General features: G+C 39.1%; 1 protein-coding gene across 1 annotated transcript in view; it reads right to left on the minus strand.

The window, feature by feature from the left end:
* LOC122813483 (cytochrome P450 4B1-like) overlaps nt 1-26,330 on the minus strand; it is a 517,660-nt gene that overhangs the window by 479,244 nt on the left and 12,086 nt on the right. Inside the window, exons 2-3 of the mRNA XM_044085822.1 lie at nt 12,587-12,725; nt 1,666-1,710 (exon numbers count right to left, since the gene is read on the minus strand). Coding sequence (XP_043941757.1) covers nt 1,666-1,710; nt 12,587-12,725 — 184 coding nt within the window. The remainder of the gene's footprint in view (nt 1-1,665; nt 1,711-12,586; nt 12,726-26,330) is intronic.

The raw sequence follows: 26,330 nt of genomic DNA on the forward strand, positions 1-26,330 counted from the left end.
GAGGTTTGCAAAGTAAAGGAAGTTTCTTTTTATTTCCCCCTTTCTTTAATTCTGCCTTTTTTGTGCTTCTGTCAGTCTTATCTTTTTCTTACTTCTTAGAGCGTTCTACAGAAAGTGGAGGAGTTTCCCCTTTAGCAAACACTCTATCTTTATGTCAGTGGGCTTCGACTTCATATTCCTCTGAAGCTTTATCACTTTATTCATTCTCTTCCTAGTGTTCATTTTTTTAAACTTTAAGTTCCACTCCCAGACAAATTATTACATGCTGTAGGTAAAAGGCAGAAATATTTACAAACAAGCACGCACACTAATACGGAGATGACAGTGGACTCTACTTATCCACTGCCAGTACCTGTCACAAGTTAACTAATGTAAATTGTCTTTGTATATTTTGACTACCTGGTGAACCAGCTGTTTAGTTTTACTTTTGTTATACAATAACATGAATGAATAATAATAATAAATAAATCAGATAAAAAAAAATCAGTGAAATAATGTAAACACTAACACAAGCACTGAGATCACAAAATAAACAGTGAAATACTCTAACAGAAGACTAACACGGGTACTTCACAAAGCAGAGTTTTAATTTAATATAAAGGAAAAACTTGAAATAAAAATGTAAAAAATCTATAAAGAATGTAGTTAAAGTTTTCGGTGAATTTAGCAGACTGGTTTCAGCAGCACCATCTGAAAAAGGCTTGAGCTGACAGTGACATTCAACATGCAAACACAAAACTAGCTTCAATGACAGTTGTACTACAGCCATTGTTTAGAAAAAAAAATCACACTGATGAAGACAGACAGTAAGACTATCTGAAAGTTAAGACTCAATAATAAAATGCATTCTTTCTAAACAAGATACCTTAAAATCCAAAACAGTAACACTAAGAATTTACCTGTCGTATGATCATAAATTTAATTTAGCAAGTGTCTCGTAATATTTCCATTTTCTTTATTTACATAAAGAGATCTTCAGAGGGTTAGTGTAACATTTGCCAGTTTTCAGTTCCAACGCAAAATGTTCAACTTTATCTGTACAGTGATGTGTGACACCACTATTAGTAAATGAGACAGTACTGAAACAAAATAGCAGTAACACTGGCAAACACTTAACATATCTTTTAAATGTCATTTCAGAGAAGATGTTTAGAAATGTTTGAACTCTTATCACTTATCTTGGCAACAGCTCTCTAAACCACATTTTACTATTTAGGGGCTTGTGTGTTTTTTTTTTAATTTTATATTCACCACAAAAATGTTTGCACTGACTACACAAGCAGACAGGTGGCATACCTCTCAGCCTCTAAACATTAAAACAAACAAAATCATAAAATTAAGCAATGTTCTTTAAAATTTATAGAACAGAAACAAGAAAAGTACTACCTTTTATCAAAACAGGTCTTCAGATGCTAAACCGCATACAGTGGTGAGGAATCTATTTATCGGTTTAGTTAAGTAATTTTTTTTTATATTACACGCACTTAAAGTAGCTCACATATTGGGAAAAAAAAGTAAATCCAGAAATAGTAAGTAAAATTTGAGGACAAAAATAATCTCTCTAGCTCTAGATCAAAGCAGTTGAGTTTTATGCATTACAGATATTTAACTTGCTAGTCAAAATGAAAGTGCTGAAATACAGAAAATATCCATGAGAATACATACCAATCCAAGGAACGATCCACTGATATACTACATTATCCTTGGGCTCTGTACATTAAAAAAAGATAAAGAAAATAATACAGCATGATTTTTAACTTGTAGGCAGTGAAGAGCTTGTTGACTTGCAATTATTAATAACCATGTTTACTATACCTGTAATAAGCAAAGTTTTAGCCAAGGCATTAATGAACACAAAAACTCTCATCATCATAGCCCAAAATGGCAATCAGGAATTCTTGTACTAGAAAAACAGTACCCATTCTATTCCAGGTCTCCTGTTAACTGAGAAACCCAAACCTTGAAAAGAGGACCGTCAGTGTTGCTCAAAAAGGCATGTAAAATTCACATTTACTGAAGATATTGCATCATTCTACATATATCTAACCCACACCTAGGAATAATATTGTAGGAGTACTAATCCAGTATTGCAACAATTTTTGTTAAAATATCCTGTTCACCCACAGTGCTGGCAACATTTTTCACAGGATAAACTCAAATACGTGCAGGCTTTAGTCAAGATTAACCTATTAAAATACCTAGTATTATAATAGTGGCCAGGCAAGACCAAATGTGAACAAAAATAATACACAGCTGAAAAATGTGTACATGCACAGGGCCACATGTAGTGTCTACAGGGTCACCAGATTTTGGATATAAATATTTGGATATAATCCCAATCCCAATCCTAACCAATTTGATAAACCTTCAGACATAATAAATTATACTTAAGATTAAGGTGTTATTGCTCAATGCTAGGTATCTCAACAGGAAGTTTCACTCCCTAGAAGTGATCCTCACAATGAAGTGTGACATCTACACAGTTACTGAGACATGATTTAAAACCAAGAAAGACAACCTGACAGTGCAAAACTATAATGCTTTCCACACATTTAGACCAGCTACCACACAAGATGGGGCAAGAAGTAGAGCTGTATCAATTAACATAAAAAGTAAGTGCAAGAGTAGCATGTCCAACTTACTTTAGGTAAAGTCTCATACCATATCTAAAGTCCCATACCATATCACTGCTAGCTATAGACCCCAGTCTATGACCTAGGGTGACCATACCACTTACCTAAATGTATTGGAGTCACTCATCAATCAGCCCAACACCATATTCATTGGTGATATCACCTATCCCACCCTTAACCAGGATACATACACAACCACTAACATGCGGGCTCAAAAATTCAAAGATTTTGTCAATACAAACACCCTAGAGCAGCTAGTATGCACACCTACTAGGAGTGCAAATATCCTGGATCTGGTAAACATAACATGAAGGAACACTGCAGCCCCCCTTGTGTAATGGTCTCACCAGTCAGATCAGATTCTAAAGCAGTCAGCCTTGAAATAAAAATTAAGCACAAACTCCCAGCAAACCCCAGAACCTTTAAGAACTACCTGCTACTAAGTGATGTCATTGCTAAATTCTAAGCTCCCCCCAAACTCAGAGAACAATGTGGCTTATGAAGAAGTGTTTATGGAAACCCTGTACAGGCAAGTAAATAATTGCATAGAAACAGCAGTACCAAGCTGAAATAAACAGAGGACAAACTCCAAAAATAAGCCCCCTTGGTGGACCCCCAGTATAAATAGGTTTTACAGCAAATGAAAGAAAATCATGTATAAAAATAGGAAGGGCTATGCCCAGCAGACAAAAAAAAAAATCCATCATCAGTCTCAACAAGCAACTCAGAGGACTAATCAAGTCCACCACAGTCAACTTTGAGGCAAAAATAGCCTTCCAGGCTAAGGATAACCTTAAGGCATTTTTCACTTATGTACAAAAGCTTCAAGGCAACACCCAATTGTGTACTGAACTAATAGTAAATGCAAATTGGTTGGTAGATATATTTAGCTCCAATTTCACCCCCATCATCCTCAGTTTGCCCCTAGGAGACACCCTTTTCCATTCTCTCCCAACTATCACTAAAGCACAAGTCTTCACGGCAGTCTGCAAAGCTAAAAACACTGCACCAATAGGTCCTGATAATATCCCAGGTTGCCTCATAAATAGCTTGAAATACAACATGTCAGGCCAATTGAATCTGTATTCAATCACTGCCTCCAGACAAGGTTCATCCCCAAGAATGGAAAACTACAGCAGTCACCCATCTACACAAAGGGGGACCATCAACAGACCCATAAGTTTGTCTAGTCTTATATGTAATGCCATGCAAGGAATTATTGTGGGGTTGATAAAGACATAGGAAATCTTCAAACACAAGACCCATCCCACTTTGCTTTGTAAAAGGCAGGTTACACCTACTAAACCTGATGGTCTTTTCTGAGAAGGTCCCTAGAGCCATGGATGAGGGCAAAATAGTGCATATTACCTACCTCAACCTGGCAAAGGCATCTGACACAATACTTCACTTGGGTATTACAGATAAACTCATAAATGTAGGCATAAATCCTGTGTCACTTGATAGCAAATAGCTACTGAATAGGACAAAAAGTTAGTTGAGGAATTCACCTCCACCAAGAGGCCTGTTATTAGTAGTGTCTCACAGGGATTGGTACTGGGACCTATTATTTCAGAATATGCTTCTCTGAAGTCAAGGCAAATATAGGGGGCCTTTGGCTGACCAAATCTGCTGATGATTGTAAGCTAGGTGCAATCACTGAACACCCCCCCCCCCAAATATGTAAATATCTGCCAGGAGGGTCTGACACACACAAATAACTAGTGCCAGAGCCTTGGCCTAAAACTCAATGCAAAAAATGCATAATTATACCCTTTGGGAAGACAACCAACCCCACAAATGTACAATACTGGTAACACTACTCTAAGAGTAGATGTGGTGGTAAGGGACTTGGGAACACAGGTTGATGGTAACCTGAACGTTAATCACCATTTGTCCATAACGGTGAGAAAATCCTTCTATGTGGCACAACTTACAAGTAAGGGCATGGCATCCAGATCTAAGGAGATAATGGTGCCACCACACTCGGCCCTCATTAGACCAGTAATAGAGTATAATGCATCCTTTGGCATGTACCTGACCAGGCAATTGCAACAGCTGGAGCGGCCACAGAGGTTCCTCCCTGAAAGAATACAGGGTGCAAATAACATGTCCTATGAAGACCATCTCAAAGCCTGGTCCCTGCACTTAGTCTCCTACAGATGATAGAAAAGCAATCTATGCCTAATCTACAAAGCATTCTCCAGTCCAGCCCTGATGGATCTGCTCTACATTTGCAAATCAAACTACACTAGAATTACCTAATCTAAGAATCTAAACCTTGCCTGTGAAAAAACATATTGGAGAGACAAGTATGTATCTCAGAGATTATCCCCTCTCTGGAGCAGACTCACCATTCATGTGCAGAACAGCGGTTCCCTAAGCTTATTCAAATGCAGTTTGGATCAATGGATGGGAAATCACAAATTCATCTCTGGCTTGTTGCCTGTGCCCCTTAAGGACAGGGGCAGCTTGGAGATGGCCTGACGGCACAGACTTACACCAAAGCCATTCTAGTCTGTGGGTACCAACATTTGAGAAAATTGGGGCATGAATGGCTAGGCTTAAAAATGCTCCGGGGAGCAGCAGCCTAGTAACCTCCTATAATCCTATTCTATGGTATGCACAGTTAGAGGGAAAGAATACAATATAATCACAACTACATAAAGAGTACCACAAATAATACCTGCTTACCAAAAAGAAAGCAATATCTGCAATAGAAGAACCATAAAAGCAATGCTAAACAGTGAAACAGTGTGTCCCAGAGATTTCATCCTTGAAAAGTGCAGAAAAGTGTGTAAAAATGATACAATTTGTAAAGCAATATAATATGTGATGAGCTGTTAATGAGATGCTTCATGAGGTCCAGGGTTCTATTTCCTCAGCTTTCACTTGCCTAACTGAGTGACTCTAATCAAGTCACTTAAGCAAACAAGGATGCTGCTCTAACCCAATTAACAAACACAAATAAGTAAAATATAAATAAAAATAAAACAAACGTAATGTACTGAACACAAGAAACCTTGCACACCAACAGGATATTTCTGTACTTCCTTTGCAAATGATTGTCTATACCTATCTTTTAAGAGTTTCCACATACTGGAAAAAGCATTGCCCCAATTATGCCATTTTTAGACAACATTCATCTAAATGAACATAGTGATCTAACACATCAAATCAAATCCCAAATTAGACAACAGTGCCAGGAGTCTGCCTGATCTGGAGGCACTTTATCATCTGAAACATGTCCATATTTATGTAATTACCGAGATATAGTTCAAATGTAGACAGAACACACCCTCTATTCTGGGATTTGTGCCTACCACACCTTAAACCCACTGGTAACTGTGGTAAGGTCTCCTTGTTCATCACTGACAGTATCCTTTCAAAAATGATACCCAGACATCCCTCTCCCATGAGCTCATACAACTCCAGTTTACCTTAGGGAAGTCAAATTTCCAACTTATAACTTAGCATTCCCCCTCTATTATCTCATATGATCACAGGGAAACTCCTGACATTCCTTAAAATATCTGTATAAGAAATGGCTCATTAACTCTTGGTGACATCAACTATCCCTTAATTCAACTTTGTTAAACGTAGGTCTTGTCTGCTAAATCTTGTAAGCTTCTTTGAAATGGTTATGCAGATGATAGACAGTAGTGACATTGTCCGTGCTACCTAACCTGATCTGACTAAGGCAACTGACACTATGCCACAAGATAGAATCAAAAATAAGCTTAACATTTTAAAACATTGAACCTGTGAGGTACAATGAACAACAAACTGGCTCAAGAGCATAATACACATTGTCAGTGATGATGACGACTCCTCAGTTAGGGAAAAGATGACCAGTGGCATCCCTCAAGGAACTGTGCCCCCTATTTGGCATTTACTTCTCTGAGCTCAAAACGGATAACACTGATCTCTCAGTAACAAAATCTGCTGATTCCTGGATTATGGGTGCAGCTGACAATTCAGCTAGCGATACTTACAACCTTCTAAATTAATTAAGACATCAACAACTGGTGCATTGAAAAAGTGCTTAAACTATACACCAAGAATTGGTAGTAGTATCCCCTTCAGGAAACAGCAAATTGCTACAACTTACTGTATTAACAACAACCCGCTATCAGGCAAGTCAGTGATTAGAGACCTGGGCACCTGGGTTGATAGTTCCCTATCCTTTGACCACCATGTGGTAAATGTAGTTAAGAAATCCTTCTATATATCACAACTAATTGATAAAGGCATCTTTTCTCATGCCAAGAAAGTCACTGTTTGCTTCTCTACCCTGGTCAGACCCACAATAGAATACAGTACACCCTTTGGTATGCATTTTACTAGACATATCATAAAACTCAAAAAATGGCAGCTGTATCTAACAAAAAGTATTTTTGTCCATGCACTCAGAGTTCAAAAGGCTCCTGAGGAGAGATCGGTGCCTTGCTTACATTGCCCTCAGGGATCTTGTTATGCTCAAACTCCTTCTTGAATAGTCAAATACTGCAGCCAACACAAGAACACGAGAAGTATACAAGACAAGATACCCACAGCCTCTCCTGCTCTAGAATAAGCTGCCCCTACAGGTCAAGAATACAATTCCCTGTTGTCCTTCAAACATAATTTGGACAACTGGATGAATAGCTTTAAATTTACTCTGGGACTTACAAGACCTTGCCATTGTTGAAAGAAGCTGTAGAGCCAAAGCATGGTTATTGGCACGGTGCAGATGGCCTCTGTGTGCAGCAAGCTGCAATGGAAGTAATTGCTGGCTTACTTCACTGCTCTTCACTACATGTCCAACCAACACTGTTACTGCATCTAATGAGGAAGTGTCATCATAACGAGAACTAAAGCAAGGCTCCAGAAAACATACGCAATCCACTTAAGTCAGAGAATGATGTCAAGGACATATACTTAATGTCACAGCATGATATGTAGGCAGTGTGGAGTAAGAATAGGATAATCTGCACAACGAATGCTGAATGGGAAATAAGAACCATCATGGCATTTACTACCCAAAGATGGTGTTCAGTATGGTTCGGTATGGCACTATAAAAACAAAATAATGCTTCTATAATTGAAACAGCATATCTTCTGGCAGCTTGGCACACTAGTTTAAGATCATGCTCTGCTAGACCTAGACCATGCAGCAGGCCATAATTTCAATCCCACAACCTTCAATTTTCCTACTACATGACTCTGAGCAAGTTCATAGGTTCATAGGTAGGTACTAGGCTATCGGCCCTGGGGCCTATACAAGCCCAGCCAAAAAGATACTCTGGCTTTTGCCACCCAAGAAAATTATTTTCCTGTGCCACTGTCGAGCAGAGCCACAGAGGTGATCCCCGGGGTGAATTTCCTATTTCCCATCCAATCATCAAGATTTTTCTTGAAGAGTGCTAATGAGGAGCTTTGTTTGATATAGATAGGTAGTTTATTCCAGAGTATGGGAAGTCTCTGGGACAGGAATCTATCCCTCCGGCATGTTCTGTTTATTGTGGTGACAAGGTTTAGGTCCCTAGAGCGTGTAGCTCAGAGTGATTGGGATTTCTTTAAGTGGAGTATGTCCAACAGCTCTGGGTTTGACATAGCTTTGTATGTTAGGCAGAGATCACCTCTGAGTAGGCGATATGCGACGGAGTAAAGCTGGAGTTTTTTGAGACAGTCTGCGTGGAGGGCATCTGTTTGAGGCCGGTAATCGTCTTTGTGAGGTATTTCTGCGGCCTTTCTAGTTGTTGTAGATGTCTTGTGAGGTACATACCAAAAGGGGCATTGTACACTATAATGGGTCTAATGAGTGATGAGTAGAGGGGAACAATGACCTCTTTTTTCTGGATGAGAAACCTTTTGTGATGAGGTGTGCCACGTAGAAGGATTTCCTGACTACTGTGGTGATGTGATTATCAAAGGAGAGACTACTGTCCACCTGTGTCCCAAGGTCTCTTATCACACTTTCGGTGTTAAGTATACTACTGCCTATGTTGTAGTTCATGGGTACAGAGTTTTTACGAAAGGGGATAACAATGCACTTTTTGGCATTGAGCTTGAGGCCATGGCTTTGACACCAGTCATCTGTCTCAGAGAGGCCCTTTTGTAGGATGTCCACATCGTTAGGAGTTTCGATTATGACTCCTAGTTTGCAGTTATCTGGGAACTTCATTAGCCAAAGACCTTCTGTGTTAGCCTGTACTTCAGAGAAGTAGATACCAAACAGGAGAGGACCCAGGACTGAACCCTGTGGTACTCCACTTGTCACTGGTCTGAAGTCGGATTTGGAGTCTGCTACTTTCACAGTGTAGGTTCTGTCAGTGAGCCAGTTGGCAACCCATCTTGTGACATAGGGATTTATACCTAGTTTAGTGAGTATATATATCTATAATTCCAGAGTGGGGGATGGTGTAAAAAGCCTTGGCAAGATCTAGACAGGCTGTGTGAACCACCTTACCCTTGTCTACAGCTTTGGTAACTGCTTCAAAGAAGTCAATCAGGTTTAGGAGACATGATCTGCCTTTTACAATCCCGAACTGGGTGGGATCCAGAGTTTGGAGATTACCAATGTGTTTGTTTATAAGTTCCATGATGATACGTTCCATGGCCTTGCAGACCAGGCTCGTCAGGCTAATGGGGCGGTAGTTCCTGGGGTCCATGGTGGCTCACCCTTGTGGAGTGGGATAACCGTTGCTGTGCACCATTCAGCAGTGACTCAAGAGGCAAGCTCACTCTTTGCCTAGTATCCTGCATGGGCAAATCAGCTGCTTGACAAAATCAGAATATTTGAGGAGGATGGATGTGATGAAGCATCACTGTGCGACTTTGCTGTAACAGTGTTAAGAAACTAACTCAAAAGATATTACCAAAATTGTTATCAATGCACTGAATTACTGAGAACATAGGTTCATAGGTTCATAGATATATTCTTCCTGAAAAGGATTTTTGTTTCCAGTGGGCTTACACAGTTAAATAAATATACAGTTTTTTGCAGGTGAACCGCAGACAAGATCACACCATACAAAATATGGTACCACTCTACATCCTGCAAACCAGCAAATGTGACTGGTTAAAATGCACCTCTAGATGTTCCACTAGAAAGTGAAAAATATAATGCAACAGATGCACTTAAGTACCATGTGACAGGGGACAGCAGCACAGAAACATATGATGTGGATAACTTTTCATAAAGATGGACATTTCATCAAGCAAATATGGTGCCAACAGCAAACACAGAGACAGTGGAATGGTAAGCATTGGTGTGAAATATAGTAAGTGAGCAGGACAAATAAAAAATGACATGACCAGCCCAGCAATGGTCATAAAAGCAAAGAGGACACAATGTGGACAGATAAGCACTCATATCATCTAAGTGCTTGCATGGCAACAGGCAGCCAAGCAGAATGCATATGCAGTATTGCCAAAGATACAAGCAGGCAAGTTTGCAGAACTCTTCCATAGTGGTAACCTAAAGTGATATGCATCAAATAATGATGAACATCAAAACCAGAATGATGCAAAGAACAACATCAGTGACAGTTTCACAAAGTCACACACAGCCAATTACTGCAAAATATGAAAAATAGTTATAGTAATATTAACACAAATGCCCAAGATGCAGAAACCTTTACAAATGCACTCTATGAGCACCTACAAGGATGCATGGATCGTGCCATCCCTAGCAAAACCAAGACTAACTCCCCTAAGAGAAGGAAACCAGTCTGGTGGACCATTGCCATAAACAGGCTATACAATAGAAGGAGGAAACTAGTTCAGAAAAAAAGCAAATCCCAAGAAGGAAAGACATCCCTTATCAGTATCAGTAAGAAACTAAGGTCCCTCATAAAATCCTCCAAGGCTAACTTCGAAAGAAAAGTAGCCAAGGATTCAAAAGATAACCACAAAGCCTTCTTTAGCTATGTCAAGAATCTAAGTGGCAACTCACAGATATGCTCTTAGCTAGTGCAAAATAGCACAAAATATACTGAACCCACTGATATTGCCAACATCCTGGCAGATAGATTCAGTGAAAACTTCATCCCCCTCTCACCCCCAAAAGGGCATAGAACAATAACAGAAAATTGTAGTGTCCTGGAAATCACAGACGCACAGATGAAAACAGCCCTTTCAAAAGCCAAAAGCACAGTGTCAATGGGGCCAGATGGTGTCCCAGGCTGCATCTTGCATAAACTACAGAACGAACTAACCCCCCACCTAAACGCACTGTTCATCCTCAGCCTCTCCACAGGCCACATGCCCATAGAATGGCGCACAGCAACAGTTATTCAGCTCCACAAAGGAGGGGCCACGACTGACCCTGGTAACTATCATCCCAAAAGCCTGACTAGCCTGGTCTGCAAGGCTATGGAGCACATCATCATGGAACTCATTAACAAAGACATTGGGAACCTCCAAACACTTGACCCAACCCAGTTCGGCTTTGTTAAGGGCAGATCATGCCTACTAAACCTGGTTGACTTCTTCGAGACAGTCACCAAGGCCATAGATGAGGGGAAAGTAGTTCACACAGCCTACCTTGACCTCGCCAAGGCTTTTGACACCATGCCCCACTCGGGAATTATAGAAAAACTTACCAGCCTGAACATAAACCCCTACGTCATGAGATGAGTTGCCAACTGGCTTACAGACAGAACTCACACGGTAAGAATAGCGGGCTCCAGGTCCGACTCTAAACCAGTCACAAGTGGTGTCCCACAAGGCTCAGTCCTGGGACCCCTACTGTTTGGCATATACTTCTCAGAAGTACAGGCAAACACAGGAGGACTATGGCTAACCAAGTTCGCCGATGACTGCAAACTAGGAGCCATAACTGACTCACCGGCTAACACAGACATTCTCCAAAAGGCCCTTACTGAGATGGACACCTGGTGTCAAAGTCATGGTCTCAAGCTAAATGCCAAAAAATGCATAGTCATCCCATTTGGGAAAAACAAAACACCCATGAATTACCACATAGGTGGCTGCCCCCTTAATACAGAAGAAGTAATAAGAGATCTGGGGACCCACGTAGATAGTAATCTCTCCTTTGACAATCATATTGCCAAAATAGTTAAGAAATCTTTCTATGTAGCCCATCTAATTACTAAAGAGTTCGCATCTAGAAATAAAGAGGTTATAGTGCCCCTCTACTCGTCATTCATCATAGACCCATCATAGAGTACAATTCCCCATTTGGGGTGTACCAAACAAAACACTTCCAACAGCTGGAAAGACCACAAAAGTACCTCACCAAGAGGATTACTGGTCTCAAACATATGTCCTATGCAGCCTGACTGAAAAAACTCCAGCTGTACTCAGTGGCATATCGCTTACTCAGAGGTGATCTCTGCCTGACTTACAAAGCCATGTCCAACTCAGAATTGATGGACATGCTCCACCTAAAGAAATCCAAGTCACTGCGAGCCACTCGCTCTAGTGAGCTACACCTCACCACAACAATAAATAGAACATGCTTGAGGGATAGAGTCCTGTCACAGAGACTCCCCATGCTTTGGAACAAAATTCCTAGCTACATTAGGCAGAACCCCTCACTAACACTCTTCAAGAGAAACCTTGACGAGTGGATGGGTAACAGAAAATACACCCCTGGGATCACTTCATTGGCTCTTCTTGACAGAGGCTCAGTTAATTAATCAATGGGGTGGCGAAAGCTGACACACTCTGGCTATGCTTATAAATGCCCTCGGGCAGATAGCCTAGTACTTACATATGAACCTAATACAATTTTAATAAATGCACTAAAATATACTCTATATTTCCAAAATGTTTGAGAAGCACAGTCAGAACACAAGGAGATTCAGGCATTTTTTTTTCAGGGATTTGTGTGGCTTTTGAGTATTAACGGTATCATCTTTAAAGTTTGCACTTTTTAATGCTAAATAGTGCTCAAAAAATATAAATCTTTTGCTTCCTACATAAGTAATATAAAATAAGTCAGTTACCTGAACTACCAAAAACTACTTTGGCATATTCCGGATGAGTGGTAAACAGTGAAGACATAAACGGACCACTCCAAAGAGGACATGCATAGCGGTACTGTTTAGAAGTTTCATAGATAAAGTTTAAAAGATTTTCCTCTTTCTGAAAAAGAAAAAAGAAAAAGTAAGGCAGAAAACACACACATTGCAATATTCCAAGAGCAAAATTATAGTACGATATTATGGCTATTGGCGAGCATAATAGCACAGTGTAAAAATCAGAACAAAAAGCACCTGCATGCCTGCCAGACCAAAATGCTCTGGGCCATTTACCTAATCAAACTACAGTTTTCACATTACTTTTAAAAACGGATGAGCTATCCACCCCAGTACAGCTCACAGGTTTAAAAAAGAGAAAGGAAATTAAAACTAAATTAATTATTTATGCTTTAGCTTGATGTATGCCACAATGTACTATGTTCAACAGCCACAGTATCTTCCCTATAAAAGCTACTGCTGAAGAAGATGAACTAAGCTCCCCTGCTTATTCAGTTTTGTGTCACATTGCAAGTTAATCACATGATCATCCATCACATCTAGAGATGCATTACTTTGTGCTTTGTCACAGAAATAAAAACAAACATTTTTTGTTTTATCTGTGGAAGCGCCCATTACGCTGCTTTTGTTTCCCACCAATACTACTGAATTCAGATTTGCACAGTTTACAAAAGTGAGTACAATATATCAGATTTTTTATCCACAGCTGTGAACTTCAAACATCCTTTTCACTTGGTTAACAATTGAATGTGTTGCTGGCAAAAAGCTTTGCTGCTTTCATATCAGCCGCCAAAAGAAAGCATTTCAGTTGTCTACCTCAAAACTCAGACTCTTCCGGTATATAAAGACAAAGCTGACCCCAGCACTTTTGTTTTCCACATGATACAAGGGCATATTATTACCATTTTTTAGTGCATATAGCTCAGAACCCCCACCACCAACACTACTACAGCAATGTAGTCTTAGCACTTAATTCCAGTCCAGATCTGGTTTCATTTCATTAACGGTGCTTTTTTTTTTCTTCTGGTCTAGTATTCCTCCTCTTCCATAAGAATTAGTAATTACAACTAGTAATTACAATCCATTTTATTTCTTTTTTTTTTCTTTTCTGAGATTGAATTAGTTATTATAATTAGTAATCACAAACTATTATGTGTTGTTTTTCTTTTTCTGAGCCTATTTTATTTATGCATTTATTCATTCTATTTTGCTTTTCTTTACAAAGTTTGTCCAACTGGGTTTAGTCAAAAAATTTTTTTTCAATGGAGACCTGGAGAGAAAAGCTCCAACATATAACAAACACTTTAACTAGACATTCAGTAATACACATTAACAACTGCACACACATTTGGTAATTAGATTAAATTCATATGAAATAAAGGTAGTTATTACAGTATAAAATAATGCTTTTATTTTAGTAGATGTTGAATATTGAGCATTTGAAGAGATGCATTAGTGGGTTTGTCAAACAAATAATATATCATGTGCTTAGAAACTTAAGAAATGGATGATGCAAGAAATTAAGTAGGGTAGAAAATGTTAATATTATAGTTACGATATAGGTATAAATCAAGCTCAGCACCAATTATTTATGATTATCATAAGATTATATTAGAAATATACAGGTGGAAGGTGAACAGTGTCATAAAAATGTATATATCTGGGAGATGTTAAGGCACTGAAGACTGGTTATGGGGCACAGGATTTTGAATAAAGACAAATGGTTTGATGATATGGTAAGCTGAAAAAAAAAACAGTGGCATTTACCCTGGAGATATGTAGGAGTATACCCATTTATGTGGTAGGTTAAGTTTTAGTTGTGATAAATGAGTATGTATTCTGAACTGATTTCAGTGGTAGTGGGGTGTGGTTCCACAGTTCTGAATACAGAGAGTCACCTTTAGCATCAGATGATTTGGTTATAGTAATTAGTGATATTTCTCAAGAGCATAAAATACTGTTGGGGGAACAGTGTTGTATTAAGTTGTTAAGGGCTGGGCAATTGTCTGGCTTATACAGACGCCTGTATTTAGTAGTCAGCTGAGAAAAAGCAAAGTGGCATGTTAGTTCTAACCAGTTTAATTCAGAGAGAGAGAGTGGTGTATTTTGTTGTTAGAATTTACTGCAAATTGTACTATTTACATTGTTCAAGTTTGGACAGTTGTGAGACTTGAAAGTTAGTAACAACGGGGGCAGCACAGAGGACAAATGGCAGTGTGACAACCCTCCACTGGACCAATTATCAAGGAGCCTCAATCCTCATCACTGGCACCTGTGCGGGGACGTTCACTGGGAGGATAAAAGGTACAAACAATATTTCCAGATGCAGCTCTCTACATAAAGTGTCATTATCCTTAAGAGCACACAGAGACCACAGTCAGTCTGGGGCTGGTTTCTCCCTCTTCCTCCACATCCCTAATAAGATTCCTCACTGGCACAGCTACAAAGTGGAGATCTCAGCTGAGTGACCAAGCCAAGACCTCCAGCACCCTCTCTGCCCAACCAGTGCTTCATGTCCCTGCCAAGTAGTTGACATACACACACACACACACACACACACACACCTGGGAAAGGCAGGCACGGGTTTACTAGCTATGCCCCCTTCTGCCCAGACTATAAGGTAGATTCCACTGCCACCAATCACTCCTCTTCAGCTACTTTAAGGGCCTTAACAAAGGGTGACCAATTTTACTGTGTAATAGTAATATTAATACAAATGGTAGTTTGACCAAGAGCAAGGCTATTAGGAATGGACCACACAGTGCCACCAAATAAATATGCAAGTACTCCCAAAATTTAAGTATCACTACAAAGATCATCCACAATGAAAGGTTTAAATGTATTTAACAATAAATAAAAGAACAAGAAAATGCTAAGTATATATTCACAGTGACATCAGAGTTCAAAACACAGGACATATTTAAAATAACACTGCAGGGCAGGCACAGATAAATAAAGAAAAATAATACCTAAATTAAGCTTCACTATAGTCCTAACTATATCTAAGAGAATTACTATACCCTAAAAACTTACTAATAAAGTAAGGCAAATGATGTAGTGAATGGTTCTTCTTGTGGTTGTCAGGTCAAAGACAGAATACAGAATGCTCTGTCTCACTAAGAGACTTCTCAAAATAATATCTAAAATATTACTCCCGGGATAGCTTGCAGAATGACATCACTTCTTGTCATCCGATATCTAGTTCCCAGGAAAAAAAACATTGCTGAAGCTTCTAGGACATAGCACCAACCTGTAAAAATACACATACAAGGGCTTTTGCTCAGATCTTTGGCAGGTGCTGGAAGTTATAAAACAATTGCATTCCTTCATGCTTTCACAGTAGTAATTAGTTCACCCCAAAGAGAATACAGAAAGCCTCCTAGTACAGATGTTGTGTCTCTGACTGAATTGAAACCTGTGAGATAGCCTCTTTATGGCCTAGCCTATAAAGTAATTTAATTTGAGATATTTTTCTAAAGTTTGCTGGACTGAGGTTAACCTTCTGTATTCCAATTTCCACTGTTTACATTTAAACAGTTACAACAGTTCATGTACATTTCAGTTCTCTTCCAGTAGGGCACACTGTGGAAGCATTTTAAAGACATGCACTTTACAGAAATACCTTTTCAACACAAACATCTGTACAATGTAGACTGATATTCACATGACATCAAATACATTTGCAACACAGGCATCTTATATAAATTAAGTTTGATATTCACAAATGACATATAACTATTTACAAATTCCAGCTAGCTGTGTTGGCAGTACCTCCTTTTGTCACAAGCAGTAAGAAAGTAGAGCCTATATGCCTCCTGCCTATGTCAGAGTGGTAGCTTTTTACTCTGTATAATGTACCTAGTTTTTGATAAGGTTTTTAACCATGTGTGATCCATGGTGGTCAAATTGCAATGGGTATCTATGATGGGCACACAGTAATTTTGTGGTGTTTATTTATTTTATCGTGATTTTGTTGGCAGAGATGAAAGTGAATAAAGTTTAGTTAGGATGTGTTTTGGAGTAAACATCAGTTGGTTAATGACTGTACTGTCTGTATAAAGTGGGTATTAAACTGGTTGGCTATAGTATAGATTCACAGGTTCATATGTGCACTAGGCTAATGGCCCTGGAGCCTTTACAAGCCTAGCCCATAGAAGTGTCCTGGCATTGTGCCACCCGACGTATCATTTTGTGTCTGTGTATTTGATGTTGGCTGTGTAGCTTGTCCTGGATTTAACAGTTTATTGACTGAGGCCCAGAACAGTTTTGGATTATTAGTGTGTATGTATTGATCAGATGAGTAATATGTTTTCTTATCTTTGAGAATTTGTTTTGTTAGGCTTCTTAGTTATATATATGCTAGTAAAGTGGGAGACATTTTATTTTTTGTCCAGACCTACCATGCTTTGTCTCTTTGATTTGTAAGTTTAGTTGCCAAGGATAGCCAATAATCATTCAGACTTGATGGACTGTCCTTGGTTTTTGGAGGTTCAAGACTTGGGACCTCCTTGCCATTTCTTCTTAAATGTCTGTTTACCAGTATTTTGTTGAGACTGCTTATTCTGTTTTTTGCCAAAACTGGATGAAGACTTAGAAAGTCACATGGAAAATTTGGAAAGGGAGGGCTGAAAAATCTTAGCATTACCTGATCTGAAGGAATACTTTACAGCTATTGTTAAGGCTTACATGCATAAGTCAAGCAGAAGGCTATAAATTAAAATGCAAAGGAATGAACATGAAATAGATGTAGTTCAAGAAACAAGGAGAGAGCAGAATTCTGGATGAAGGTTCTTAAGGAGGAAGAAGAGGAGGAAGTGAAGGAGGAGAACAACAACAACACGCAAATCGTTACATTCCTGAAATATCAGAAAGTATTTTAAAAACAATTTTACTAATAGGGATGACTGCAAGTAAGGGTATAGAAAATAGGCAAGGTGGAGTAATACTTACTGGAGAAAATTAGCAAAATGTATTGGGAGCAAATAACTACTTTGAAAAAGTAAACAGAGTTGGAAGAGGCCAAGTATAGGTTTGGACTGCAGAATGTACATTATCTTTTCTACCAGATATGGATGGCAGAATACACCAAACAGGAAGGAATAAGGGAGTGCTAAGCCAGAGAACAGAGCTGACAGAGTTTTCAGTTGAATCTAGAACAGAAGCTGCTGGCAAAAAAAAAATAAAAAAAGAATTAACAAGAAGGGCATATAAAGCATTGTGTAAGAGTCCATCAGAAGAGGTTAAAAAAGACTGGGAGGAGAAATTGGAAAGGCAGCTTACAAAGCAACAGTGGGAGGAGATCTGAAACACCCCAAAGTATGCAACACAGCCCAGGCTTAGACATGTGTGCATGGAAGTGTTTGCATAGGTATTTCTATACCCACAGCCAACTTCATAAAAGTTTTCCTCAGGAAGACAGCAGATGCTGGAAGAATGATGGAAAAAAAGGTAATTGGATGCATGTTTTGTGAGAAAATGATGGAGGAGCAAATGACTGTAACTAAGGAAAGAATTCTTTTGAGCTGGAATATAAGAGCTGAATTACATGGACACAGTAAGACTTTAATAATGTTAGCTAATAAAAAACATTAAATGAAAATGGAAATCAAAATCTAAACCAATCACAAAGGAATTATTGACTATTGTAAAAGAGATAAAATAAATGAATGTGAGATCTTTACAAAACAAATGGAGCAAATTACATAGAAATACCTAAAATCTGTGGGAACACCACATACAGAATAATGGTGAGGAGTGAAATTTAAGGAAAAGCAGATAACTGAACAATGTATGCAATGTTAGAGCAAATAAAAATTGTTAAAAAGAAAACATTTATACTGAAATAATAATGGAAATATTCGGTCTTGTATTCTGTTATTATATGTGTATCTGTGTCAGTTTTTTTTTTTTTAAATGTCATGTTTAATAAAGATGTTTAAAATAAAGAGCAGAGTCAAGACCACCTGAGTTTTGAGACTGTCCTTAAGCTATCAGGTGTGCTTCGATGAACAGATCTCATTAGAACTAAAACACTGGCATCAAATAGTCAAACTCCCTCATAAGCAATAAGGAAAATATGAACACACACTTCCCTAGAAGAGACAAAACATGGGACTTCCTGTCTGAAGAATGACCCTTGTGCATCTAAGCAGCTGCACAAAGGCTCAATTTGGGCATCTGAGACTAATCGATCCCTGATGATGCAGCAGATTCACTCTACCATTTTTTGAAATGATGCAATATCAGCTGTTCTCCGTTCTGTCGGACTACATCTTATAAAGGATCTATAATAAATGAAACTACAAAGATGGTTATTCATTGACCTGGCAGCTTTGCTATAATCTGTTCTGGAGACAAGGGACAGCATTCAGTGACATTCCTTCTCTTGCATATGCTTAAGAAAGACTTTCATCCATGTTATGTGCCGTTTCCTCAAAGTTAAGTCTCCACATGCTTTAGATGTTTTTTTCTGGGCCTCTTTGCCAAGGGAGTCTAAAAGGAAACTACCATTTTTTTTTTACAAACCAAAGGGGCTGAAAGCAGGACTGAAACTATTGTGCAATGAAGAATCTTATAAAACATTGAATGGAAAAGAGATCAGGAAAATGCATACATACCTTCCACTTAGAAGTATGTGAGGGTAATGAAATGTAGACTGCTGCACAAACTCCAACTGTAGTTGCTTAGCAGCACAACAAGTTGAAGAAATGGTAAATGTTGACTCAGCATATAGGTGATATCTGGAGGAGTCATAGGTAAGAGCAGCTATAAATAGCTGAGGTCAACACAGGAGATGACAGTAAAGCAGTCATGTTTCCTACCAAGCTTAGAAAGATCAGTGATGGATACCTTGATGTCAGCAAGGTTGGGAACTGTGAGCTTGTCATCTCTGCAGCAAGTACAGGTGGTAAAAATATCAGATTGATACCATAGCATGTGACATCAGCTGGAAGGAGTAGGACTGACATCTGTGGAATTTGACTTTGGCTATGAGCATCAGGAGACCATCGTAAAAACTTTCCTTGAAAGTCACCAAGGGTGGCAAAAGTCAATTTCAAGAAAAGCAAAAGTCTGCATTCTGCAAATTGGGGAGGGATAACAAAAAATGGTAGCAAACACCTGGGGGAGTTCAGTCACCAGAAAAAGTAAACTAATATGTGAAGAGAAAATAGGAATGTCCATACAAGGAGATCCTGGGACTATTCATTCGTTACTTCTGTTGATTAATTTAGCCACTTGAGGTATGGCCTATTTTTAGAGGAGACCTGAAGTATTGTTTTGACTAAAGAAACTTGGCCAGGGTGCCAGGAAAGTCTCCGTATTGTTTTCAGTGGGCATTATGTGCATCCTATGGCAGGAAGACAGTGTTTTAGTTAAGAGTGTAATACTTGTGGTGAATAGATTGTGCTACATTAGCAAAATAATATAATGGAAAGTACGCTGCAGACCACAAAATTACAGTGATGTAGTTTACTACAAAAGTCCTAACTGAGATGTGTGAGGAACCAGAGCTCTGTTAAAGCCTAGTGATCCTTTGTGGAGTGAGACCGTGCACAGCATGAGAGACAGGAGGACAAGCTGCAGCAACCAGAAGATGACCAGTTATCTTTAGTTGTTCAGGAAAATCTAGTAAACCATCTTCAAGAGCTGTAGGGGCACTAAGCAGTGAGGTGAAACTAAAAAGTTTTTCGGTTCTTCCCGGTTAGGGGTTCCCACAGCGGAACTCCAGTCCGGTAATGATTGGCAGTGGATTTTTGCGGTGCTGAGTTGCCAGCCTGACGCCCAACCTTCAAAGAAGGTACATCCATTCACACACACACCTACCTGCATGCCTTTAAACGTCACACGACCACAGGGAGGACATGCAGACTCCACACAGAAAGCGCTCCTGCCAAAAATCAAAAGGGAAAACCTCTTGTTGTAACAAGCAGTGATTATGTAAATATGCTGGGGAAGTCCAAAACACAGAAATAAGTATAAGTGAGTCAAACCACCATGGTCCAGCCAAATAAACGTCCAGAAGATATGTAAAACAGCAAACAGTTTATTGGAAAAAGGTTAGCACTTTCGCGGGGTTACCGCTTCATCAGACCAAATACAAAATGAAAATAAAAATCACATTTTTTAAAAACGTATTCAGTCCAAAACACCACAGGTGAAAAAGTGAATACTGTATGCAGATATTGTAAGGTATTTTACTGTATCTTGGACAGCCAAAACCATAAGTTGTGGAATTTGGTAATGTGTTGTCAAAAAATAAAACTTGTGGGGACAGTGGTCACAATCTTTCAATTTATTCAGAAATGTTGTAAACATAAATTTAGAAGGAAACCTCTGGATGGATTATCCCAAGACTAAGCATACAAAACATATGAATGTTACTACAGGAAAAGGTTAGAATTTAGAAACCAATACACTTTCAGGTTTCTAAGAAAGTTATAAAACCTTGAAATATACCCAATATGGGAGTACCACAAGAAAACAATTGTAAACGTTTGTCAGAAGAATAGGATTTTTATGGCAGCATGATGGTCCCATTTTGCAGACAAAGAGAAACACAAAAAGTAAATTATTGAAAATGATAAGGAAAATAAACCATAAAAAAGTCACAAATTTCTGAAATATTCTCTCTCTGAATGGGCATGGGAATGAATAGGAAAGTGGTACAGTCCTTTTTAATACAGGCATGTTCAGGGAGCATAATTAACTCTGGAAGAAATTACAGCTGAGCTACTAGATGTGGTAATTCTACAACAGGGAGGGCATTGTTATGTTCCTTTTTGGGTAGAGAGAAAGCATGTTCTATCCTGGCTTCATGACTGTTACAGATACATAAATGCCTTCATTTACCTGCAACTGAAAAGTTATTTGATCCAACTGTGTAATCACAGGTATGTACTTTATGTCTCAGTACAATAAGCCACTAGGAGAAGCTCACAGTGAGATACTTTAGGAGCTAGTAGTATACACTATCCAGAGCCGTTTGAACTTTTCAATTGCTTCTGCTATTGTAGCACATATTAATTTCTGGAGCTCATAATGTAGTAGTGTGCAATCATCAGCTTTATTGCCTGAGTTACTAATAAAAAGGCATGATAACTTATAAAAGACAACAATAGGTAGGCAGCCGAACCACAGATATATAAACAAACTTGTTAAATTGACTGACGGTACCTCAACACTGCCTTCAGAGGAGTTCACAGAAAAATTCAAACACAAAACACTTGCTTAAAAATTCTCATCCAGCAGTAAGAAAAGTCATATTAGTGTCCAATAAATTAACTAATAAGTTACATTAGATACTTCCAATTACACTCCACATTCATTCCCCAGGTAACAATGTGTTGTATAAAGAAAGTGTTTACATTTCAACACACAAGTTTATCTTTTAAACATGAATTATCAACAAACACCAATCAAACATGTTCAAGAATAGTCATTCTAAAAAAGTCTACATTACTATTGTGATACTCTCTAAAATGTACTTCCACTGGGCTTTCCATCCAGACTGCTTTTATGTCTCCAATATTCTCCTTCATCCTATACTTAAATGTCCTTTATTTTTCCCCAACATATGCATTAAATTACATGGACATTTCAACGCATATATTACACAGTCCATATTACAAGTACCCACTATTTGGTGTAAATGTAATACTACTGATTTTATCAAAATGTTTATACATATATATATATATATATATATATATATATATATATACATATATATATATATATACACACACACACACATATATACTTACAAATACCACAAAGTCCATGAAGTACCCCTATCTTCTTTTAATATTAATCCAGTATTGTCTATGTATCATTTATTGTATGAATTAAAATGTCTCCTGTATTATGTCGACATTTAAATGTTGGGATTTCCATATAATATTTCACAAAAAAATTATTTCAAATGAAAATTTTCAAATACTTCTTAACCATTTCCATTAATTTACCAGAAAACAAACTATAAACAGTAACAAAGTATACATATACATCTTTATATTTTCCTGCCAAGCAGGGCTTTAAATAACCGATTGTGTGCCATAGCCGGACAATGTAGTCCTCATCTATAGTACATTACCAGTCTAAGAAGTATTGCTAGTGAGCTGTGACCTACTAAACCACCAGCCAAGAACCCTGTCAGAAACACCCATCTACAGAGCAACTCCTAGATCAGTCCTGAAAGCACCCCTTTTTGCCATAAGTTTTTCAAACCTAGCATTGTGGACAGTTTGACTACCCTTGTTCCTCTGGCCAGCCTTGTTGACTTCGGTCTCCTCAGGCAGTGCAGCAACTGTCTCATGTACACGGATAACCCTCTACTAATAATGCAGTCTAGTGCAAGAGATGTATTTACACCAGGAATCTTGAATCCTTGCTCTCTAGCACTTGAAACAGTAACACTGAAGAAGTTGTCAACTCACCCATCACTACTCATGCACATACTACCACTACTCATACACAGAGTACGCATGCAACACAAATCAACATATGCGGAGGTTCTCCAAAAAACTTATCAAAACACCAGAGACCTCCAAAAACACATGACTGCTACAACTAACACAGTTCCCACAGCACCCAAGACACATAGCAACACCAGTGTCTCACCTACCAAGCCCTTAAGGTGCAACACTCATAAATCAAATTTTCTTGTCATTGGAAACTCCATAGTGACACGCACGGATGTCCCACTCACCAAGTTAGGTAAGGAGAATGTCACAGTCAGCTGCTTGATCGGTGCTAGGATTATTCAGATCACGCATGTACTCAGGTCTCTCGGCAGCAACTACCATTATGACTCTGTCATAGCTTATATTGGAGTGAATGATCCAAGACATACCTCACTGGACTATATAAAGAGAGACATGATTGAGCTCTCTAAGTATGTGTCCCAGGCAGGGTATGTCCCTAGCCTTGACAAGCATATTACCCTCACCTAGAATGATGCTACATTATAAACAAAAATGGTGGATTTCAACAATTGGCTTAGATTTTGGTGTCATTCCAAGGGGGGATCCAGTTTCTGTCAGCCTGGGATGACATGGTAAACAAATCTCTCTGCTTTTCCAGAGATGGTTTGCACCTAGCAACATTAGTCTTTTGACTGCTGGCAAAAGCTCTTCACTCCCCTTAGTGCCTTTTTAGGCAAGGTCTCAAAAAAATGTTGATGTGAAAATTGCCAATAACAAAATAAGGGTTATGCTGCTAAACGCTATGAGCTTAAACCAAAAACTACACACCCTGGAACCACTCCTACCACTGGAGGATGTAGATGTCTGCACAGTCACAGAAACCTGGTTCAAGGACTCAGAGAGTACCCCGGCTGTGCAAGGCTACATTGCCTTCCACACCTTCAGACCACAAAATGAATATGTGAGAACCAAAGGAAATGGTGTTTCTATCTATATTAGAGATAAATTCGCCTCCCAACTAGTTAGACAGGACAACTCCATGGAGTTGCTCCAAGTGGAGTGGGTAAGACTCCCATTCAAGTCATAGCTAGTTATAGATCACCCTCCATGGATCATGATGCATACGAGGCCTACATGACCAAACAAAGTCAATCCAAATATTGCCAAACACTTTGGTCGTGGGGGATTTCAATTATCCCACCCTCAACTGGGAAATCTACTCTAGCCCTAACACACTAGTGCAAGGGTTCCTTGACATTGTTAATACAAATGCCCTGGAACAAATTGTTCAAACCCCTACAACAGGAACAAACATACTAGATCTGGTCCTCACTATCATGACAAACAGATGTACCACCGCAGCTGTCAGACCCTCATTAGTTAAATTGGACCACAAATCAGTCGCCTTGAACTGGCACTAACACCAGAAATCACAAAGGGTGAAGTCAGACTAAAAAACTTCACCAAGGTAAACTATACCCTCCTAAGGGAAGGCATGAATGCATTCCTGGCCCCACCCCCAACTGGAAGTGGTAACTACAGCAAAGTTCACTGTAAAGCCCTGTACAATCACCTGTGTAAGTGTATAGACTCTGCTATTCCACACAGAATCAAAGCCAAAGCACCAAGTAAAAACAAGCCCCCCCCCCTTTCAGTGGACATCCAGTATCAAACTTTACAACAAATGCAAAAAGTTGCTGTCTAGGAAAACTAAGACAAGGCCAAAACAATGGAAAAGCACCCGCCTCGGCCTTAACAGACAAATAACATACGTCAAATCCTCCAAGGGTAACTTTGAGGAAAAACTTAGCAATCACAGCCAAGGATAACCATAAGGCCTTTTACAGCTGTGTATGCCGCCTAAAAGGTAGGACCCAAGCATGTGCCGAACTAGTGACTAATGGTATCACACACGCTAATCCAACAGAAATAACAAACCTGCTGGTAGACAGATTTGGTAAAAATTTCACTCTCTCCAAACTTATCACAAACCTTGCCTCCAACTTCCTCTCACCTTAAATATCCAAAGAGCAGACCATTAAAGCCTTGTCCAAGACAAAAAAACACAGCCTCTATGGGACCAGACAGCATCCCAGACTATCTTCTAAACAAACAAACATGAACTAGCATCACCATTAAGTAGCCTATTCAATCATAGCCTAACCACTGGCTTTATTCCTGCAGAATGAAGAACAGCAACAGTTATTAACCTCCACAAAGGTAGCTTAACAACAAACCTGGGGACTTATAGACCAGTCTGACCAGCCTCATCTGCAAAGGCATGGAAAGTATCATCATAGACCTCATAAATAAAGACATAGGCAATCTCCAAACCCTGGATCCAACCCAATTTGGCTTTGTCAAGGGCAGATCCTGCCCGTTAAACCTGGTGGATTTCTTTGAAAATGTGACCAGGGCCATTGATGATGGCAAATCCATGCACACAGCATACCTTGACTTGGTCAAGGCCTTCAACACAATCCCACACTCGGACATTACTGAGAAACTTAGCAAACTGAATGTAAACCCCTTTGTTGTAAGATGTATTGCCAACTGGTTCACAAACCAGTCTCACACTATCAAAGTTGGTGACTCCACATCAACCAGCAGACCTGTCACCAATGGTATGCCACAAAGGTCAGTACTAAGCCCCCTACTGTTTGGTATATACTTCTCAGAAGTTCAGACTAAAACTAAGGGTCTGTGTCTGACCATGTTTGCAGACGACTGCAAACTGGGTGCAATTATCGAACCCCTAAATGATGTCAGTATTCTTCAGGAGGGTCTTACACAGACCATTGACTTGTGTCTTTTTCATGGTATCAAACTAAATGCAGAGTAATGCATCATCATTCCCTTTGGTAAAAACAATGTCCCTTCACACTATCAAATTAACAACACTCTATGTACCTATGAAGTGGTAAGGGATCTGGACTCACGAGTAGACTGTAACCTTAACTTTGACCACCATGTGTTTAATATAGTAAGGAAGACCTCCTACATAGCACACATGATTAGCAAAGGCATTGCCTCTAGAGCAAGTGAGGTTATAACCCCTCTATACTCGTCACTAAACAGGCCCATAATTTAGTACAATGCCCTTTTGCCATGTAATGCACAAAGCACCTGCAGCCTCAGACCTCAGAGGCTTCTAGCAAAGAAGATCAAGGGACTCCAGCATGTGCCTTACACAAACCGACTAAAGTCCCTGTCACTATATTCAGTATCACATAGACTTCTTAGGGGAGACTTAAGCCTGGCTTACAGAGCAATCTCTGACCAAAACC

This window comes from Protopterus annectens, chromosome 10.part0, assembly GCF_019279795.1.
Source record: "Protopterus annectens isolate FY-2018-M chromosome 10.part0, PAN1.0, whole genome shotgun sequence".
NCBI classification, from domain to species: Eukaryota; Metazoa; Chordata; order Ceratodontiformes; family Protopteridae; genus Protopterus; species Protopterus annectens.